The following is an 18,295-nucleotide window of genomic DNA, read 5'->3' as shown; positions in this document are numbered from 1 at the left end:
TCCCTCCGCTCCGCGCACCGTCCCGGTATTGCAGTACCTCCGGGAACGGTGCACCTCCCTCGGGAGGTTGCTGTGGGTGTCCGAAGACAGAGCTGGCCGGCGTTCGGCGGGGGAACGCCTCCCTTGAGCGGGGCGGGGCGGGGCGGGGCAGCGCCCCGGCAGCTGCCGCCCGGCCGCCGCAGGGGGTGAGGGAGCGCCGCAGGGTTCCTGGCTCCGCGGAGGGCGGGTCGCGGCCCAGCGCGTGCGCTCGCTTCCCCCCTCGCTGCCCCTTCCGCGGGGCGGGACGGCTCTGTGCTCGCTTGCGCTCCTGGCAGCGCATGCCGTCCCTTCGCGCTGGGTAAGCGGCCGTCTCCGGCGTCCGGGGCAGCAGGTCACGCACTGCGGGCGGGCGGGCGGCCGGCCGGCGGGGGGGGGGGGGGGCGGGCAGCACGTTTCCGAAGGGCTGCTTTTGAGAGGGGGAGTTAGGAGAATCTTACGGAGTAGAGAGAGAGAGAGCGCTGACAGCATTAAGCTAGCGGATGCTGCTTAGCGTCTTTGCTCACTATTGCGCACTGTGCAAATCAATTAAAGCGAGAAGCTTTGGGCCCCTTTCCAAGGTTAGTCTCTCCATAAGAGTGTGAGCCTATCTTAAGAGACCTGCAGAAACCGGTCCTGCGGATGGGCAAGAGCCGAGGAGCGACCGAGTCCGCGCAAAGACAAGAGGTCAACTAGCGGTGACGAGGAAGAGTCGTCAACCTTCATCCCCCCCCCGAGGAACACCACCAGGAGACACTGCGCAAGCGAAGATGGGAGGAGCTTATGGAAATAACTCCTTGGAACCGATTTGAACGCGAAGCGGGGACAGGTTATGAATAGGTATAGGCGTACTGTGAAACTTCATGCGTATGTAACCCTGTGCTGCGTACAACCACGGCAAATTGCTGCGTCGGGTGCGCACGACTTTGGTGGGACTACCGCCCGTGCTGCCGAGCGCTGAATAAACATACCTGCTTTACGATCCTATTGATTGTGGACTCCGTTTGCCACAAGTCAGTTTGGCGAGCCAGCCAGGAGACGCTCTGCTCGGCTGCGGGACCGACTGCGGAGCGGACGCCCCTAGGTGCACCCCGAGTATTTTCCTCGGAGGAGCCTCCGCTCTCAGCCGCTCACCGCGGGAGCAGGCCAAGACCTCCTGACGCCGCGGACAAACGGTGCGTTTTACAGTACGGGAAGGGCCTGTAAGTCGTACGCGTGGCCGGGGCGGCCGGTAAATCGCGCAGAGACGTCTGGCGTGCAGCATAGTCCCCGTATGGGAGGAGGGTACCCTGCAGGCTGACCGACCGAGCGGTCGAGGGGGTTTTGCTGAGCGAGCGAGCGAGCGAGCGGCCGCTAGCGATCCTGGGAGTAGATCGAGCAAACCCGAGGTTACCGCTGCATCCCAGTTCGGGGAGCCGGGACGGACCCGCTAATGGCTATATAAGAAGCAGGAGAAGGGTAAGCGGGCCTCTCAAAATTGTGACAAGGTTACCTGGGTAACATTTGCAGCTGCTGGAGGGATATTAATTGGAGTGGCGATAATTGTATGTCTTATTTGTAGGTGTCTGGGTATGTCGTGTTGAAAGCGTTTGTGTGAGCGTATGCGTTTGAGACAAAGTATTGTCGTGAAGCGAGCTACAAACAAGTCTGGTTGTTGTTTTAAGTGACATATTCCTGTGGGATGAACGAGAAGTGCGGGGGGGGGGGGGGGGGCCTCTTTGCGTGATTGCGCCGCGTGAGTGAGACGCAGCATCGCCGCGAGGCGAGCGCGGAGTTCCGATCCGCGGTTCCGTATTCTCCGCGAGGGGAACGGCCGGAGACGAACGAGGCGCACGACAGACCGAAAGGAAGCGCTGCTTTATCCCAGCGTTGACTGGTGGTGCCCGATGTACGGGCCCGCTGGTGTATCTTGTCATCCTCTTAAATGTTTCGAGTGTGACAGGGAGAAAGGCGGCGGGAGCGTTATCTAAGGAACAGTTGAGAAGTTTGGGTATATTCGCTGTGGTGTTTGGTCGGTTTCCCAAGTACTGGGGGGGGGAGGGGGCTGACCGATTATCAAAGCCGTAGAACGGAGAGTCACTTCTTTGGCGGTTCGGGCTTGAGCCCTGGGAATTTGGTACGAAGGGGGAGAGCGAATTTATGTAGGCCTCAGTACCTTTTTAAACCCCCATACTGATGGATACGTAGGAGCGATTCCTTGTTTTGCGTGGGCTTACTAACAAAGTGCATGAGAAAAAATGGCATTCGGCTTGACATTCGGTCCTGTTGAAATGTAAACTTTGTGGAAACGGTGGTATTGTTTGTCTAGAAGACGGAGGGCCGAGCGCTTCAGGTGTTTTCCCGAAGTCCTGTGGATTTACGATTGGAACGGGGCGCTTTAATAATCTGAAATAGTAAAGTTTGTATGTGGAAAGAAGAGTTTAATCCCAGAGAACGGGGACATTTGGGAAGAAGATTAGGAAAAGATAGTGAAAACCTGTCACAGGGCCCCAGTAAAAAAATAAAATAATAATAATAATAATAATAAAAAAACAACAACAACAACAACTAAAAACTAAAAGCTGTCACTGGACCCCCAATCACTGGAGCCCCAGGTGTGGCTAACGAGGGTGGTGAGCCCAGCAGCCCCTCCTCATAAAAGGGCTGCACCTGGGTGCGGATGGCAACTGCAGGGCTGGTGGAGGAGGAAGACGAGGAGGAGGCTGCAGTTGCAGTTTGTCTGCCTTGCGGCCCCTTTGCTGCCTGGGGGCAGCCAAGCTGGGTCCAGAAAGGTCTTAGAGAAACCTTAGAGCGTGCGTGGTGAGGTTACTGAGCGTTGCTGGGGCTACGGCAAGGAAGAAGGTGAGTGCAAGCAGGAGTCCCCAGGATCGTGGAAGTCCTGGGCAGCAGGGCTGCCTGTGTGCTGAGGCTGGGTGGGGGAGGACTCGCCGAAAGTTGGGGTGGGTGTGCGCGCGCGCGTGCAGGCACGGTGATCCCTGTATGCAAGGAAAGCCCCGCGTGTCCGTGCACGTGCTGTCATTCTTCGTTAATCCGAGCGACTCGTACTGTAATGCCGTTGACATATAGCGACTGCAGATGACATACAGCATTACACGGCAACTAACGTTGTACAACTCAAAGGACTGCCTACGCTCACCCCAGGCACCCCTGAGGGTTTTCAGGCTGCCCCGTACTTCTGCATCACCCGCCAAGTGCACCCAGGTCCTTGAGCAAAAGCAATCCCACGGATGGCTTTGCCTTTGCCTGAGGCAGGAATAAGTCAGACTGTCTTCCCCAGGATGTTTTGTTTTGTTTGTTTGTTTGTTTGTTTGTTTTTATATGCGCTGCAAGGACTTTATCCCTTTCTATGTGTGGAGGAGTTTTGATTGGGCAGGGCTAGCTCGATTGGCAGACTAACCAGGTGGCTGTTGCTGCATGTGCATCTGGGGTGGTTTTACCTTGCTAGGCAGCTGAACTCCACCACAATTGCTCTTTCACTCCCCCTCCTCAGAAGAGGAGGGGAAGAAGAAAAGGAAAGAAACAACTCATGGGTTGAGATAAGGATAATTTAATTAAAAGGAAAAATAATTATTAAGGGAAAATTGTTATTAAATAACTTAACTAAAGGGAAAGGGGAAGAAGAAGAAGAAGAAAAAAAGAAACACACAAAGGCCGTGTGGAGGTGCAGAGGAAAGAAATCACTCTCCACTTCCCACCAATGGGCGATGCTTGACCACGTCCTTGAAGCAGGGCCTCAACGCACGTACCCATTGTTCGGGAGGACAGATGTTTTCACAGCGAGAGCCCACCCCTCCCCTCTTCTTCCTTTTTCCACCTTTTATTGCTGAGCGTGACATCATATGGTACGGAACATCCCTTCGCTTGCTTTACGTCAGCTGCCCTGCTGATGTTTCTTCCTCCCCTCTTGCCCACCCCCAGCCTGCTGGCTCGGGGGGGGGGTTGGGGGGGTGAGGGAGTCCTGATGCTGTGCCAGCATTGCTCAGCAGTAGATACAACACCGCTGTGACACCGGTGCTGTTCTAGCTACACGTGCAGAGCACGGCACTGTGTGGGCTGCCGCGGGGAAAGTTAACTCCATCCCAGCCAGACCCAGTACAGCATCCCAATGTTTGAATGTCTCAGCACCCATTGCTTTCAGCATATTCTTTATCAGTCTGCTGTACTGTGTTTTTTTCTTGTTTGTTTGCTTGTTTGTTTTCCTGGATGCTGGTGCGGGAGAAGGGATGTGGTATACCCATTCAATGCCATGCTGTTTGGCCCAGATGTTTATGAGGTCGTTGTGGAAATGAGTCCCACTGTCTGATTCAATTATTTCCGGCGTGCCGTGTTGCCACGAGACCGTGAGAAAAAGCTGCATTTTTGCAGTAGAAGGTGTTTTTGCGGTGGAAAATTCCACTAACCTTGCATATCCAAAAGTGATTGTGCAGGCATGACAGCAGCACAGCAGTGGAGAGGACGTTAAAGAGATAAAGGGGAAGGTCCCACTGTCCCCAAATAAGGAGGATAGGTAAGAAAAACAGGACGAGCAGTGCAAAATCAGTAAAAGCAAGAGATCGTGGGCCCTGTGGTCACGAGACAAGATGGGGGGGGGGGAAGGAGAAATTAACAGTTGGTCAAGTAAAATTGGATATACAGGGTATAGCAACAAGTGTTGAGTAGCTTGTGAACCTGTAGCACTCAGCCAGTGAGGAAACGGGAGGAATCGAGCGTTGGGTAAGAGGGAATATAAGGTTACGATAGACTTTTGCTGGTTGCTCCCGCTCGCAGGACCCCCGCCGCTGCAATCGTGAATAGAACAGCTTCACAGAAGACCCGGTCTGAGCAAGTTACTGAGGTTTTTCTCGCAAGACTTGCTTTTCAAAGCCCAGGACGGTGTTCCGGGTGGAAAGCTGTGTTTCCAGCCCCGCGGTGGCTGCTTCCAGCACCCCGAGCACACGGCGCTTGCCGGCTTTACGGGAGCAGGTTATGTAGCGGGGCGGCCCTTCGGCTGTCGGGGGAGGGGAAGGCGACGGGGGCTGGCCGCGATGCCGGGGCAGCGGGAGCCTCTCCGGCTGCCGAGCTTCCACCTGCCGCACAGCTCAGCGCCGCGCAGCCGCTTCCTCGCTGCCTCAGTCCCCCCCCTCCGGGAAAGGCGAGAGAAGCGGGGGTGGGGTGGGGTGGGTAAAGCGTGCGGGTTGAGATAAAGACAGTTTAATAGGACAGAAAACTAAGAGGAAGTAACGGCAACAACGTGTACGCACACGCAAAGCTACCGCCGCACGCTGCAATTGCTCACCGCGCGCGTGTCCGGTTGCCCGGCCGGTTCCCGAGCAGCAGCCGCCCCCCGGCCGTCCTTCCCGGTTGCGGACACCCCTTGACGGCCAGCTCGGGTCGCCGTCCCGGTCGCGCCTCCTCCCGGCTCCCGGAGCAGACAAAGCGTCTCCCCTCCGGCTCGAGCGCGCGCTCAGCGCTCGCAGCCCCTCCTCGCGCGGCGGCTGCGCTCCCCCGGTCGCCGCGCCGGGCCGAGCCCCGCGGCCCCGTGCCTCGCTCCGGAGGCGTCCGCAGGCGCTGAACGGAGGGTCGGAGGGCCCCCGCCGGCGGCAGCCTTCTGCCGGGCCTTCCTTGCCGGCGAGAGCCGGCCGGCCGCGCGCAGGTCCCGCGGCGCTGCTCGGCGCTGCTCGGCGCCGCCGGGGCGGGCGGCCCGGGGCCCCGGCCAATGAGGCGGCAGGCGGCGGCGCGGCTCCGGGGAGGTGGGCGGGGCATGCAAATCACGCCGGAGGGGAGGGGAGGGGAGGGGAGGGGAGGGGAGGGGAGGGGAGGGGAGGGGAGGGGAGGGAGGGCGGGCGAAGGGGCGGGGCGAACGCCCAGAGGAGGCCGAGCTGCGCCAATCAGCGCGGAGCGAAGGGCGGGCGCAGGGGCTCGGTGGGCGGGGCACGCGGCGGGTGAGCCGCGGGGAGGGAGAGGCGGTGCCGGGGGCGGGGCATGCAAATTCCGCGCGGGGCCGAGCGAATCGGGCGCGCGGTGGCGCGAACGGGCCGCTGGGAGGCCCCGGCGACGCGGCGGCGGGGCGGTCGGGGGTCGCGGCTGCGAGCGGAGCGCCCGAGAGGGTGGTCGAGGGCGGCGGGTTGAGCCCCGGGAGGGCGGGGGCGGGCGGTGGAGCAGCGGCCGTGAGGTCGGGGTGGTGGGCGCGGGATCGGGTGTCGCGGGGGCGAGGGCGCGGGCATCGCTTCTCGGCCTTTTGGCTAAGATCAAGTGTAGTATCTGTTCTTATCAGTTTAATATCTGATACGTCCTCGATGAGAGGACTTTATATTAAACGGATTTTTGGGCTCGGGAGTTGGATCCGGAGCTTGCTCCCTCCGCTCCGCGCATCGTCCCGGTATTGCAGTACCTCCGGGAACGGTGCACCTCCCTCGGGAGGTTGCTGTGGGTGTCCGAAGACAGAGCTGGCCGGCGTTCGGCGGGGGAACGCCTCCCTTGAGCGGGGCGGGGCGGGGCGGGGCAGCGCCCCGGCAGCTGCCGCCCGGCCGCCGCAGGGGGTGAGGGAGCGCCGCAGGGTTCCTGGCTCCGCGGAGGGCAGGTCGCGGCCCAGCGCGTGCGCTCGCTTCCCCCCTCGCTGCCCCTTCCGCGGGGCGGGACGGCTCTGTGCTCGCTTGCGCTCCTGGCAGCGCATGCCGTCCCTTCGCGCTGGGTAAGCGGCCGTCTCCGGCGTCCGGGGCAGCAGGTCACGCACTGCGGGCGGGCGGGCGGCCGGCCGGCGGGGGGGGGGGGGGGCGGGCAGCACGTTTCCGAAGGGCTGCTTTTGAGAGGGGGAGTTAGGAGAATCTTACGGAGTAGAGAGAGAGAGAGCGCTGACAGCATTAAGCTAGCGGATGCTGCTTAGCGTCTTTGCTCACTATTGCGCACTGTGCAAATCAATTAAAGCGAGAAGCTTTGGGCCCCTTTCCAAGGTTAGTCTCTCCATAAGAGTGTGAGCCTGTCTTAAGAGACCTGCAGAAACCGGTCCTGCGGATGGGCAAGAGCCGAGGAGCGACTGAGTCCGCGCAAAGACAAGAGGTCAACTAGCGGTGACGAGGAAGAGTCGTCAACCTTCATCCCCCCCCCGAGGAACACCACCAGGAGACACTGCGCAAGCGAAGATGGGAGGAGCTTATGGAAATAACTCCTTGGAACCGATTTGAACGCGAAGCGGGGACAGGTTATGAATAGGTATAGGCGTACTGTGAAACTTCATGCGTATGTAACCCTGTGCTGCGTACAACCACGGCAAATTGCTGCGTCGGGTGCGCACGACTTTGGTGGGACTACCGCCCGTGCTGCCGAGCGCTGAATAAACATACCTGCTTTACGATCCTATTGATTGTGGACTCCGTTTGCCACAAGTCAGTTTGGCGAGCCAGCCAGGAGACGCTCTGCTCGGCTGCGGGACCGACTGCGGAGCGGATGCCCCTAGGTGCACCCCGAGTATTTTCCTCGGAGGAGCCTCCGCTCTCAGCCGCTCACCGCGGGAGCAGGCCAAGACCTCCTGACGCCGCGGACAAACGGTGCGTTTTACAGTACGGGAAGGGCCTGTAAGTCGTACGCGTGGCCGGGGCGGCCGGTAAATCGCGCAGAGACGTCTGGCGTGCAGCATAGTCCCCGTACGGGAGGGAGGGTACCCTGCAGGCTGACCGACCGAGCGGTCGAGGGGGTTTTGCTGACCGAGCGAGCGGCCGCTAGTGATCTTGGGAGTAGATCGAGCAAACCCGAGGTTACCGCTGCATCCCAGTTTGGGGAGCCGGGACGGACCTGCTAATGTCTGCTAATTTCCCAGGTGGTGTGGGTGACACCATTTGTAGTGGGTTTATGTGGCAAAGTTTTGGTAGCTGGGGGGCTTTGAGAAGAATCCAGAAGCTGCCCCATGTTAGATAAGGGCCGTTTTCAGCTGGCTCCAAAGGGACCTGCCGCTGCTCAGAGCCGAGCCAATAAGTGATGTTGTTTGTGCCTCTTTGAGAGCCTATTTAAGCAAGGGGAAAAAGAAATACTGCTGCTCAACAGCAGCTGGGTGTGTGAGATTTTGTCTCTTTGTTTTCCGAGGTGATATGGGTGATGCTGGCCACACGGTTCGAGCTTGGACTCAGGAACAGGTGAGCACAACAGCACTTTGCTTCTCTGGTAGTCAGCATTGTGGAGGAAGTGGGTTTCAGGGTCGATGGGACAGTGACTGCTGGCACTCTGTTTTTGCAGATGATGATGAGCCTGGCGATTGTCTAGGATGTCTGTTGCTGCCTGTGCATTTCTTGAGGTGGAGGAAATCTGGCTTCCAGCAATCTCACAGTTGAGGGGCAACTGGTATTTGCATATCTGAGGTGGTTGATGGGAGCTGGGAGCCACAGTGGCATGGAGCCAGCTGGCTGATTACACTTGGAGCCCCTGTGAGGGCAGATCATGCTAGGTCACCTTCAGGCTAGTAGAAGGAGCAGGGCACATTTTGTAGTGTGAGAGCACGTGCCAGGCAGGACTGTTCCCATCTGTCTTGTGTTACTTCTGCAGCGTGTGTTCTGTGTTATGTGCTCTTCAGGTCTTGATATCCCCATTGCTTTTTTCACTTGACTGACTAGATAGGCAACTTGCTAGCTATGCCAAAGGTCCTAAATGTTTATTTCATCATTGCAGACTTGCTTGAGAGCTGCTTCTCTTGCAGTCAGAGCTTTTTGTACCCATTTCCATCCTCACTCTTGCGGAAGTCATCTGGGCCACATCAGGAGCTCTGTCTTGGGAATTCATTTCCAAAACTTTTTCTTATGGGGTTTGCACTCTGCATCCTTCTGGTCTTTTGTCATAATGCCAGGCTTTTTATGCCTCCATCATCCCAGTTTTGGCAGTTACTTTCAGTTGCAGATCATGGTATTTGAGTCTCCCCCTGGGGGCTGCCACAGAGCATCTGTGTCGACTTGTCGCTGTAGGGCTTCCCTCTGAGAGTCATTCTTTTAGCACCTGGTCTTCTGTGTTTTGTTCATAATGTTTGTAGCGTGCCTGTGTGTGTGTGTTTGGCCTGGAGCTGTTCTGCCTGGGAGTTAGTGATGGTAGTTAACGTGTCAGTCCATCAGTGCAGTAATACATTGTCCGGAGTGTTTTGGCTAAGATATCCAGTCCATCTCTGGGCAAGTACTGAAGGGCAGCTGGGCAGAGTCATCTCTGTGGTGTTTGGCAGATGTGGAGGGGGAGGCTTGAGCTGCTTGTGAGCAGCTGTTTGCATAATGGTTGAGGGGGTCTATTTCTGAATCTTGAAAGCTTGCAGGTTTTGATTTTTTTTTTTTTTGAGGAGTAGTTAAAACTTAGGAGGAATCGGTCAAAGGAAACACTGTCCTCTGGAACTGTGAAACTCTTGGTCAGCAGCTTGGTGATTGGCTTGATCTACATTCCAGATGCTGAGGCAAGTAGACTGCTGTTTTGATAAAAATGACTGCTGATAAAAATGGGGTCAGTTGTGGTGTTGAGGGATGGGTGCTGATGCTGGCAGCTCAGTGATTATCTTCTGAATACGTTTTCCTTTGTTAGAGCTGAAACAGCATACAACACAGGATGTTGCTGTCACCAGAGCTGCCTCTGGCAAGTTGAGTGATGAACAGGTGTAGCAGTTATTTTTGGGGTGCAGTTGTCCCTGTAGTTATAAGTGTCCCCTGATTGCATTTTAGAGGTGCTGTAGCTGGCTTAAGAGAGCAGATGGAAGCATCTGCCTTGGGGGCAGGTGAGAAGCTGAGGTAAGGGAGCGGATGAGAGTAACTGTCCTAGGGGTGCTGTGGCTTTGGATGCAGCCTTGGCCTGTGCTTTTCTTCCTCTCTTGCTGGTGTCTCGCACAGCCTTGGAGGGGTTGAGCTGCATGCTGAAGAGCAGCCTAGGAAGGTGGGTTGGTTGTCTGCTGGGTTGGAGCAGAATGGCCAAGTAGCGCAAGGTGATGGTGAAGGGTATCCATCTTGCTTTGCAGGTGCTATGGCAGGCTCTCCACAGAAGTGGCTGAGGATTTGAGGTGAGGCCAGAGAGCGAAAAGGAGCAGCACGTGCAGCAGCACTTCCAAGCACTGCGGTCACTTTCTCTTTTGTTTATCAATTGCCATGGGTGAGATGGGCTGTAACAGCAGTCTTTAGAACTGGAGCAAAGCAGGTCACTCAAATGCCACATGGCTTCCAAGAAGGGTGTTGTAGCAGAAGAAATTTGTCTGGCACGGCAGTGCCTGATGGCAGTCTGTTTCCGCAGGTGAAGAGGTGTCTGAAGCCCCATCCTGTCTGGCCTGTTCCTGCGTGAGCTCTGATCAAGGAAATCACTATGTCAGAAATATTGCAAGGGCTAATGTGGACTCTAGGAATTAAGTGGAAATTTCACACTCCTTGGCATCCTTCCTCTTCTGGAAGGGTGGAGTGGATCAGACAGTAAAGAAGCAATTGACTAAGTTCTGGAAAGTTGGCTTCCCTGAACAGAGTGCTTACCTTTGGCGCTTCTCTGAATTCAAACAGCACCAAGAAAAGATGTGGGAGTTTCACCATATGAAATATTATTTGGATTGCTGTACCTGGGCAAAGGGAATGAATTACTTCAATATGAGACAAAAGATGCTTTTCTTAAGAACTATATACTTGGGCTGTCGTCCTCTTTGTCATCTCTCAGGACCTGTGGGTCATTAAATCAAACCCCACCCTTGGAAGTCCCGATCCATCCATTCTGAGCAGGAGTTTGGGTTCTGATGCAAACATGGAGAGAATCGAAGCTGCAACCTGAGTGGGTGTACTGGGTCTGGCTGGGATGTTAACTTTCCCTGCAGCAACCCATACAGTGCCGTGCTCTGCACTTGTAGCTAGAACAGCACTGGTGTCACACCAGTGTTGTGTCTACTGCTGAGCAATGCTGGCACAGCATCAGGACTCTCTCTAACCCTCCCAGAATCAGCAGGCTGGGGGTGGGCAAGAGGGGAGGAAGAAACATCAGCAGAGCAGCTGACGTAAAGCAACCGAAGGGATGTTCCGTACCATATGATGTCACACTCAGCAATAAAAGGTGGAAAAAGGAAGAAGAGGGGAGGGGTGGGCTCTCGCTGTGAAAACATCTGTCCTCCCAAACAATGGCTACATGCGTTGAGGCCCTGCTTCAAGGACATGGTCAAGCATCGCCCATTGGTGGGAAGTGGAGAGTGATTTCTTTCCTCTGCACTTCCACACAGCCTTTACTTGTTTTTTTCTCCCCTCCCTTTTCCCATTTCCCTTTTTTCCCTGTAGTTAAATTGTTTAAATGATAATAATTTTCCGTAATAATTATTTTTCCTCTAATTAAATTATTCTTATCTCAACCCGTGAGTAGTTTCTTTCCTTTACTTCTTCCCCTCCTCTTCTGAGGAGAGGGAGTGAGAGCGGTTGTGGTGGAGTTCCGCTGCCTAGCAAGGTAAAACCACCACGGTGGGACAGACTGTTCCAAGTGCTTCTGACTACTGAGATGACAGTAAGAACGTCTGAGAAAGTGTGGACTCATACCTGGGTAAAAGCATCAATTAACCCTGATATCTGAGAGACTGCCTTAACAAAGACTTTTAAGGTTAAAACTGTTGAAACTATCTATTGTAAACCTTCAACTTCTCCTTAGAAGAATTCTTAATGAATTAATGAGTACAAGAGATTGAATTACGTAGAATTAGAGTGTTTCCAGGGAACGCTCCCTGGAAAAGGGAGAAAAAGAAGGGAGGGTATTTAATCCCCACCAGAAGAATCCTTATTAGTTTGTGACTTTTATTGTCTTTCTTAATTATTGTAGGGGTATATATAGAGAGAGATGATGCATTTTAAGCTTATCTTAGCAATGGATTACTGATAGGATGGGGGGAAAATCAACATTCCCAATTAGTCCAGAACATCTCTCAAGTTCTATCTTGAAATAATTGTTGGATTTGCACCCAGATGCCTAGAAAGAATGCAAAGGCCTTGTCCCTGACTGCTATTCCATTACCAGCAGCAACTGTGTCTGGATTCCCTAGATTTCTAAAAACAAGGGATCATATTCAGTCCCGGGAAGGAATAGATTTTGAAGCTGAGCTCCCTACAATCCTGGCTACAATATAGCATGTTATCAAAGGTGCCTTTTAAACACCATTGATAGAAACTCACGGGACAATTGTACTGCCCCTGGGTGTGGAAATATCCATGAAGTGAGGAATAATCTATATTGTAACAAATATCATAGCTACGGGAATGCTAATATACATAATGCGCACCAGATACAATAGGAGAATCCTGTAACGGGATGGCCTGTCCCAAATGGCAAAGGGTGATATTGGCTATGTGGCAATAAAGCTGGGAAGGTGTTGCCCCTAGGATGGAAGGGAGCTTGCACCCTGGGAGCAATAATTCTAAATGTAACTATTATTGAAGACCCACAAAGCCAAGGCCCCCTTGAAACCCTATGCAGAATTAAGAGGACTCCAGATAATCCTCTAGTAAAAAGAATCGGGGCATTTCACAGTTTTGCAAGGTGGTTTTTACTTACCTTGATTAGGGATGAATGAATTAGAAAAAGCTATTGTAAAAAGCTCTAATTTAAGAACTAGAAAATAACACTCTAGATGCGGTCCAGGCACTACAAAAGGAGGTAACAAATTTGTCAAAATTAGTACTCCAGAATCAAATGGTATTAGACTTATTACTAGCCTCACAATGAGGAGCATGCAAATAATGCATGTAATTAACGCTAGTTGCTGTATATATGTAGATCAAATGGGACGAATTTGACTGATCTCAAAAATGAGAAAGAAAAAACAAGATCCTACATAGAGTGGCTCAAGATGACACTTCCTGGGGATTTAGAAACGTTTGGGAGAAACTGACTTTGTGGTTTCCTGAATGGAATTGGGTCAAACAACTATTTGTTGTTGTTATAATAATAATGGCATTGCGTATCTGTCATCCACCGTGACATCTGAAGGAAAATACTGCACCCTAATTTTGGAAAAAAATCAAAAGTGGGGTATGTGAAGAGGTACAAAAACAGCAATAGGAGTAAGGAAAGAAGAGGGGGGAATTGTGAGAAACAAAGTTGTGTTTTTGCAATGGAAGGTGTTTTTTCAGTGGAAAATTCCACTAACGTTGCATATTCAAAAGTGATTGTGCAGGCACGACAGTAGCATAGCAGCAGGGAGTATGTTAAGAAGATAAAGGGAAGGTCCTGCTATCCCAAAATAAGGAGGATAGGTAAGAAAAAGAGGACGAGCAATGCAAAATCAGTAAAAACAAAAATCACAGGGCCTCTAGTCATGACAGTGAAGCCAGGGATAGAAGAATGGGGGTTTGCTTAATCACATTAAAATAGATACTGCTGAGTGTCTTTGCTTACTACTGTGCAAATTAACTGAAACAAGGAGTCTCAGGGCCCCTCACAGAGGATGTTCCCTGACAAAATGGGGAGGGAACCTGTCTCAAAAACCACCTGAGACTGACCTTGTGGTTTGGACAAGAGCCAAGGAGCAGCTGAGTCTGTACAAAGGCAGGGGGTCAACTAGTGGTGATGAAGAAGAGTTATAAACCTTCATCCCCACAACCCCCCGACGACTACCACCAGAAGGCACTGCGCAAGCGCAGATGGGAGGAGTTTATGGAAATGACTTCTTGGAGCTAATTTTAATACAAAGCGGGGATAGGTTATGTACATGTATAGGCGTATTGGGAAACTTCATGCATACGTAACTCTTTACTGCATATAACCAAAGCAAGTTGCTGCGTTAGGGTGCGCATGCCTTTGGGAGCTATCCTGCATGTGCCTGGCGCCGAAATAAACCACACACCTACTTTATAACTCATTTGCTTTGAGTTGTCGAGTTCTTCCACGAATCAACACAAGAAGGAAACAAATGGAAAAGGGGAAGTTAACGGTTGATTAAATAAAAATGTACATATAGTGTATAGTAGAAAACATTGAGTAGTTTGTGAACCTGTAGAACTCAGCCAACGAGGAAACGGGAAGAATCAAGCATCGGGTAATAGGCAATAATATAAGGTTACAATATATTTTTACTGTGCACTCCTGCTTGCAGGACGCCCGCCGTTGCAATGAGAGAGAGGACCGAGCATACCCGGACCTTCTTTTTTTTTTTTTTTTTAAAAAAAAAAAAGGTAGAAAAAAGAAAATGCAACACGGGCAATCTCTGCCGTACGTTGTGTAAACGCATAAAGCTGTGAGTGGCTTTATTTTTTTTTAGCTCGCACATCAGCGGTGCTCCGGGCTGTCGCTCTGCTTCCGCGCATGCGCGGAGCCGGCAGGCTCGCCTAATGAGGCGGAGCCGGGCGGCGCCGCAGGACCCCTGCCCGCGGCAAAATGGCGGCGTCCTTCTCTGGAGTGGGAGCCGCGCCGGGCCGGCCTCGGGTCGGGACGGGCCGGGACACCGAGGCGCGGTGTCGCAACGAGGTTGGTGGTCGGTGCCGCCCCGCCGCGGGGCGGGGCGAGGCGGCGGTCGGTCGGGGCGCCGCGCGGTCGACGGCTTCTGCGGAAATGGCCCGTGTGCGGGGCGGGGGCGGCGCCGCGCCGGGCCGGGCCGGGCCGGACCGGGCGTGCGGCGGGGTCTGCACTGCGCGGGGCTTCGGGGGGCTGGGGGAGAGGGGGGAGGAGTGGCGGGAGGCGGTGGGTGGCGGTTGTGTGCGCTTGGCCGACTCCCCTCTGGGTCGGATGGACTGCTCCGTCCCGCGGCGTGCTGGGAGCTGTAGTTCTGTGGTGCGCGGCCGGTCTTTCCCCGGGCCGGGGCCGGGGCCGGGCCGTGCGCGCCGGGAGGCGCAGGTTGCCGCTGGCTGCGAGCGCGGCTGCCGGCGGTGAGGCGAGCGAGAGCCTTCGGGGGCGCTTCCCCGGAGCGTCGGGCCGGGAGGGGTGGGGGCTGCGGCGGCCGGGCGCGGGTCCTCGCTGCGCTCGATCGTCGGGCTGCGCCTCGGAGGTTTTCCTCCCCCCGCGTGCTGACGGCCGGCTCTCTCCTTTTTCTGCGGTTCACCAGGGCAGAAACAGCTCCCCGCCGCTAGGACCCTTGTGGGGTTTGTTGCCAAGCAAAGGTGGCACACTGGGTAAACTGAGGAAATCTGCAGCTGGCGCGCTGCTGTCGCAGGTTTCCCAGGAGAAAGAGCAGCCCGTCTGTCCTGACTGTCCAGGTAAGTCGTAGCGACCTTCGGGTGAAATCCAGGCGTGCTCTAGTAATTTTCCTGCACCTCAGGCTCAAAGGCCTGATTGAATTTGCAGAACTGTGAACAGATGAACGGATTGGAGGATTTTTTTTTTTTTTTGGAAGGAGGCAGTCCTTAAACCGATGCAGTCTAACTGCATCTAAGATGTAGGTTGTTACTTCCATAAGCTATAAAGGAACTTTACATGTTTTTTAAATGGAGTCTCATGTGCGTGCGTTTGGCTTGTCCTGATGGCTGGTGTAGGTGATTGCTCACATGACCAAAAACTCCTTGTGCTGATGTTGGATCTGCCCGTTGGTAAAGGACCGCATCCTATATGTTCAGCTTTTTTTCCTTACCGTGTCGTAGTTATTTTATTATTATATTTTTCTGAAAGAAAGGGTAGATTTTTCATTGGTTTCTCTGTGAGCATATCGAACCAGATTGCAGTAAATACACGTAAGCGAGTAGGCTGCAGCACGTACTGGTCAGTATCAGAGTACTACTCTGCTAGCAGAGGAGAGCCAGATGAAGATGTTCAGGGTAAGGGCTTGTTCTGCCTCAAGTTGAATGGAAAGATTCTGAAGTTGAGCATCCCGGGGAATGTTTGTAGGACTATTTTTAGACGATGGAAGTTCAATGGCTGTCGATGAAGGGGATTTTGTTGGCTCTTTTAGACAGCTATTCCTACCGAAGATCCCATCGGTTACAAAAGGTGGTAACCTTGCAGTTTCTACGGTCTGTAGCAAAATAAACTGGCAGATGAATAAATGAGCAGGCACAAATACATGTGACTCTATAGCCATGTTGTGGTTTAACGTAGCTGGCAGCTAAGCACCACATAGCCGTTGACTTGCCCTCCCCCCTCCCTCTCTGGGATGGGGGAGAGAAACGGGGAAGTGAAGCCTGTGGGTTGAGATAAAGACAGCTTATAAAAACAGGAAAATAATAATAATAATAATAGTACTACTACTAATAATGTGCACAAACAAGTGATGCACAATGCAATTGCTCACCACCTGCTGACCGATGCCCAGCCTATCCCCAAGCAGCTGGTCCCCCCAGTCCTGCTAGCCACCCCTATATATTGTTTAGCATGACGTCAGATGGTATGGAATACCCCTTTGGCCAGTTTGGGTCAGCTGTCCTGGGTCTGTCCCCTCCCGGCTCCTGCTGCACCCCCAGCCTGCCCGCTGGCAGGACAGAACGAGAAGCTGGAAAGTCCTTGGCTTACTGTAAGCACTGCTCTGCAACAATTAAAACATCAGCATGTTATCAACACTTTTCTCATCCTAATCCAAAACATAGCACCATACCAGCTACTAGGAGGAAAATTAACTCTATGCTAGCTGAAACCAGGACAAGCTGAGGTTAAATAACCTGCAGTTTCTTCTGTTTTATCTTTCAAAGAATGTTCTTGCTGAGTGCCTGAGCTTTTTGCTCACCTTACTGAGGAAAGGAATGGCTGTGCTTCTTCCCCCCTTATCCCTATTTTTTTTCCTCTTCTCCCTCGATGACAGGGACTTGAAATGTTTTTCTCAGATGTCCATGTGAAAATTTTAAAGAATGCTAATGGTGAACACTGACAGAATTGGGTGACTTTTTAAAGGTGGAGGGTAAAGAACATGGAAATTCCTAGTACAGTAATGTTACTTTGTTAACAAAACTGATGTAATAGCCACTTGCTGTTTCTGTTTTTTTGGTTTGGCTTGGTTTTCCTTTCAGTAGTCTCCCGAAAGGCTTTTGTTGACAAAACTTTGTCCTGCTTCACCTTTAAGAATTATTCTAGAAATAATGAACAAGTGCTTGCAGGGCTTTCCAGAATGCTAATTGTAGTCAGTCAAGAATGACTTGGGAGGCAATTCCTTTCACATAATCGTAGAGTGGTTTGGGTTGGAAGGGACGCTTTAAGATCATCTAGTCCATCCCCCCTGCCTCGATTAGTGGCGTCTTGCACTAGGTCAGGTTGCTCAAAGCCCCATCCAGCCCAGCTTTGAGTACCTCCAGTAATGAGGCCTCTACAACTTCTCTGGGCAGCCTGTTTCAGTGTCTTACTACCCTCACTGAGAACAACTTCTTCCTTTTGTTCAATCTAAATCTATCTTCCTTCAGTTTAAAACTTGTCTTGCCTTGTTGCTACAGGCCCTGGTAAAAAGTCCTTGCCTGTCTTTTCTGTGAGTCCACTATACGTGTTTAAAGGTGGTAATGAGGTCTCCCCAGAGCCTTCTCTTCTCTGGGCCGAAGTGTGACAGAGCCCTGCTGCTGGTGCTGGCTTGTGGGTCAGTGCCGAGCTACCGGAAGGAGGTTTTTATGTACTTTGCTACTTCCTTCAAAGGGAAGTTGAAGTACAGACAAGCTGACTGAGAACACTCCAAAGTGGTAGACGCGAGACGTTTTGTAGGACGCCAGCTCTTTTCCTCTGTGAGCGGAAGGAAAGCTTGTTCGGACACAGGTATCTATCACAGAGGGATGCAGCTCTCGTTACCACTTCTGCTGACTCCTGAAGTGTTCCTATGCGCTGGTCTGATATCCCTGCCCATCTGTGGCAGAAGAGTTTGTCCCTCAGATTGCAGAAGCAGCATTGTGGAATTTAGGTTTTGGAATGTATTGAGATTGTACTCCTGAAATCTGATCTATTTCAGGATACTACCTATCCTTTCAAACCTTGCTTCTCTGAAATCCAAGTCATTGTCATTACCCCAGAAATACCGAAGGGAGAAATGCTTCATTAAGCAAATTATCAGAAAGACAGAATCAATTTAGGCAAGCCTCTCTCCCGTGGAATTTGTGGATTCCTTAAACTGGCCTGGCAGGAGTATTTGAAGTAAATACTATCCAAGAAAAAATTATTCTCACGTGTCCCCTCAAGACTAGGAGATGGTTACCCAGCAAAATGCTTGCTCGAGGCACGGGCTCAACAGCTGATTAAATAATTGGAGTGTGTGGGATAAAATACTGCAGACAGCACAGTCCACGCGTTTGGTTGTTTAATGCCACTGAGATATGCTTTTATAGCAGAAATGTGTCAGAATTAACAGTAATACAAGGAAACGATGCAAACCTGGAGGTAGGCAGTGAGCTTTGTGAGCAGGGAGTGCTGGTGTGGCCCTGTTCCTCTGACTACACCTGTGTGAATCAAGTAGGGG

The 18,295-nt window shown here is 52.7% G+C and overlaps 1 protein-coding gene across 16 annotated transcripts in view; it reads left to right on the top strand.

The window, feature by feature from the left end:
- Positions 1-18,295, top strand: part of LOC308190251 (uncharacterized protein) — a 96,545-nt gene that overhangs the window by 41,695 nt on the left and 36,555 nt on the right. For 2 of the 16 annotated variants that reach the window (XM_080581311.1, XM_080581308.1), the window contains exons 1-2: positions 14,220-14,412; positions 14,987-15,137. In XM_080581311.1, coding sequence (XP_080437437.1) covers positions 14,323-14,412; positions 14,987-15,137 — 241 coding nt within the window. In that variant the 5' untranslated portion in view covers positions 14,220-14,322. Of the gene's footprint in view, positions 1-8,070; positions 8,121-8,220; positions 9,410-9,961; positions 10,004-10,230; positions 14,413-14,986; positions 15,138-18,295 lie in introns of those variants that run through there. The other 14 variants (XM_080581310.1, XM_080581307.1, XM_080581318.1 and 11 more) reach the window with 13 other exon arrangements.

This window comes from Anser brachyrhynchus, assembly GCF_964034855.1.
Source record: "Anser brachyrhynchus genome assembly, chromosome: 2".
Taxonomy (NCBI): domain Eukaryota; kingdom Metazoa; phylum Chordata; class Aves; order Anseriformes; family Anatidae; genus Anser; species Anser brachyrhynchus.
The sequence above is the reverse complement of the archived record's forward strand: the minus strand, read 5'-3'. Positions and strand labels throughout refer to the sequence as shown.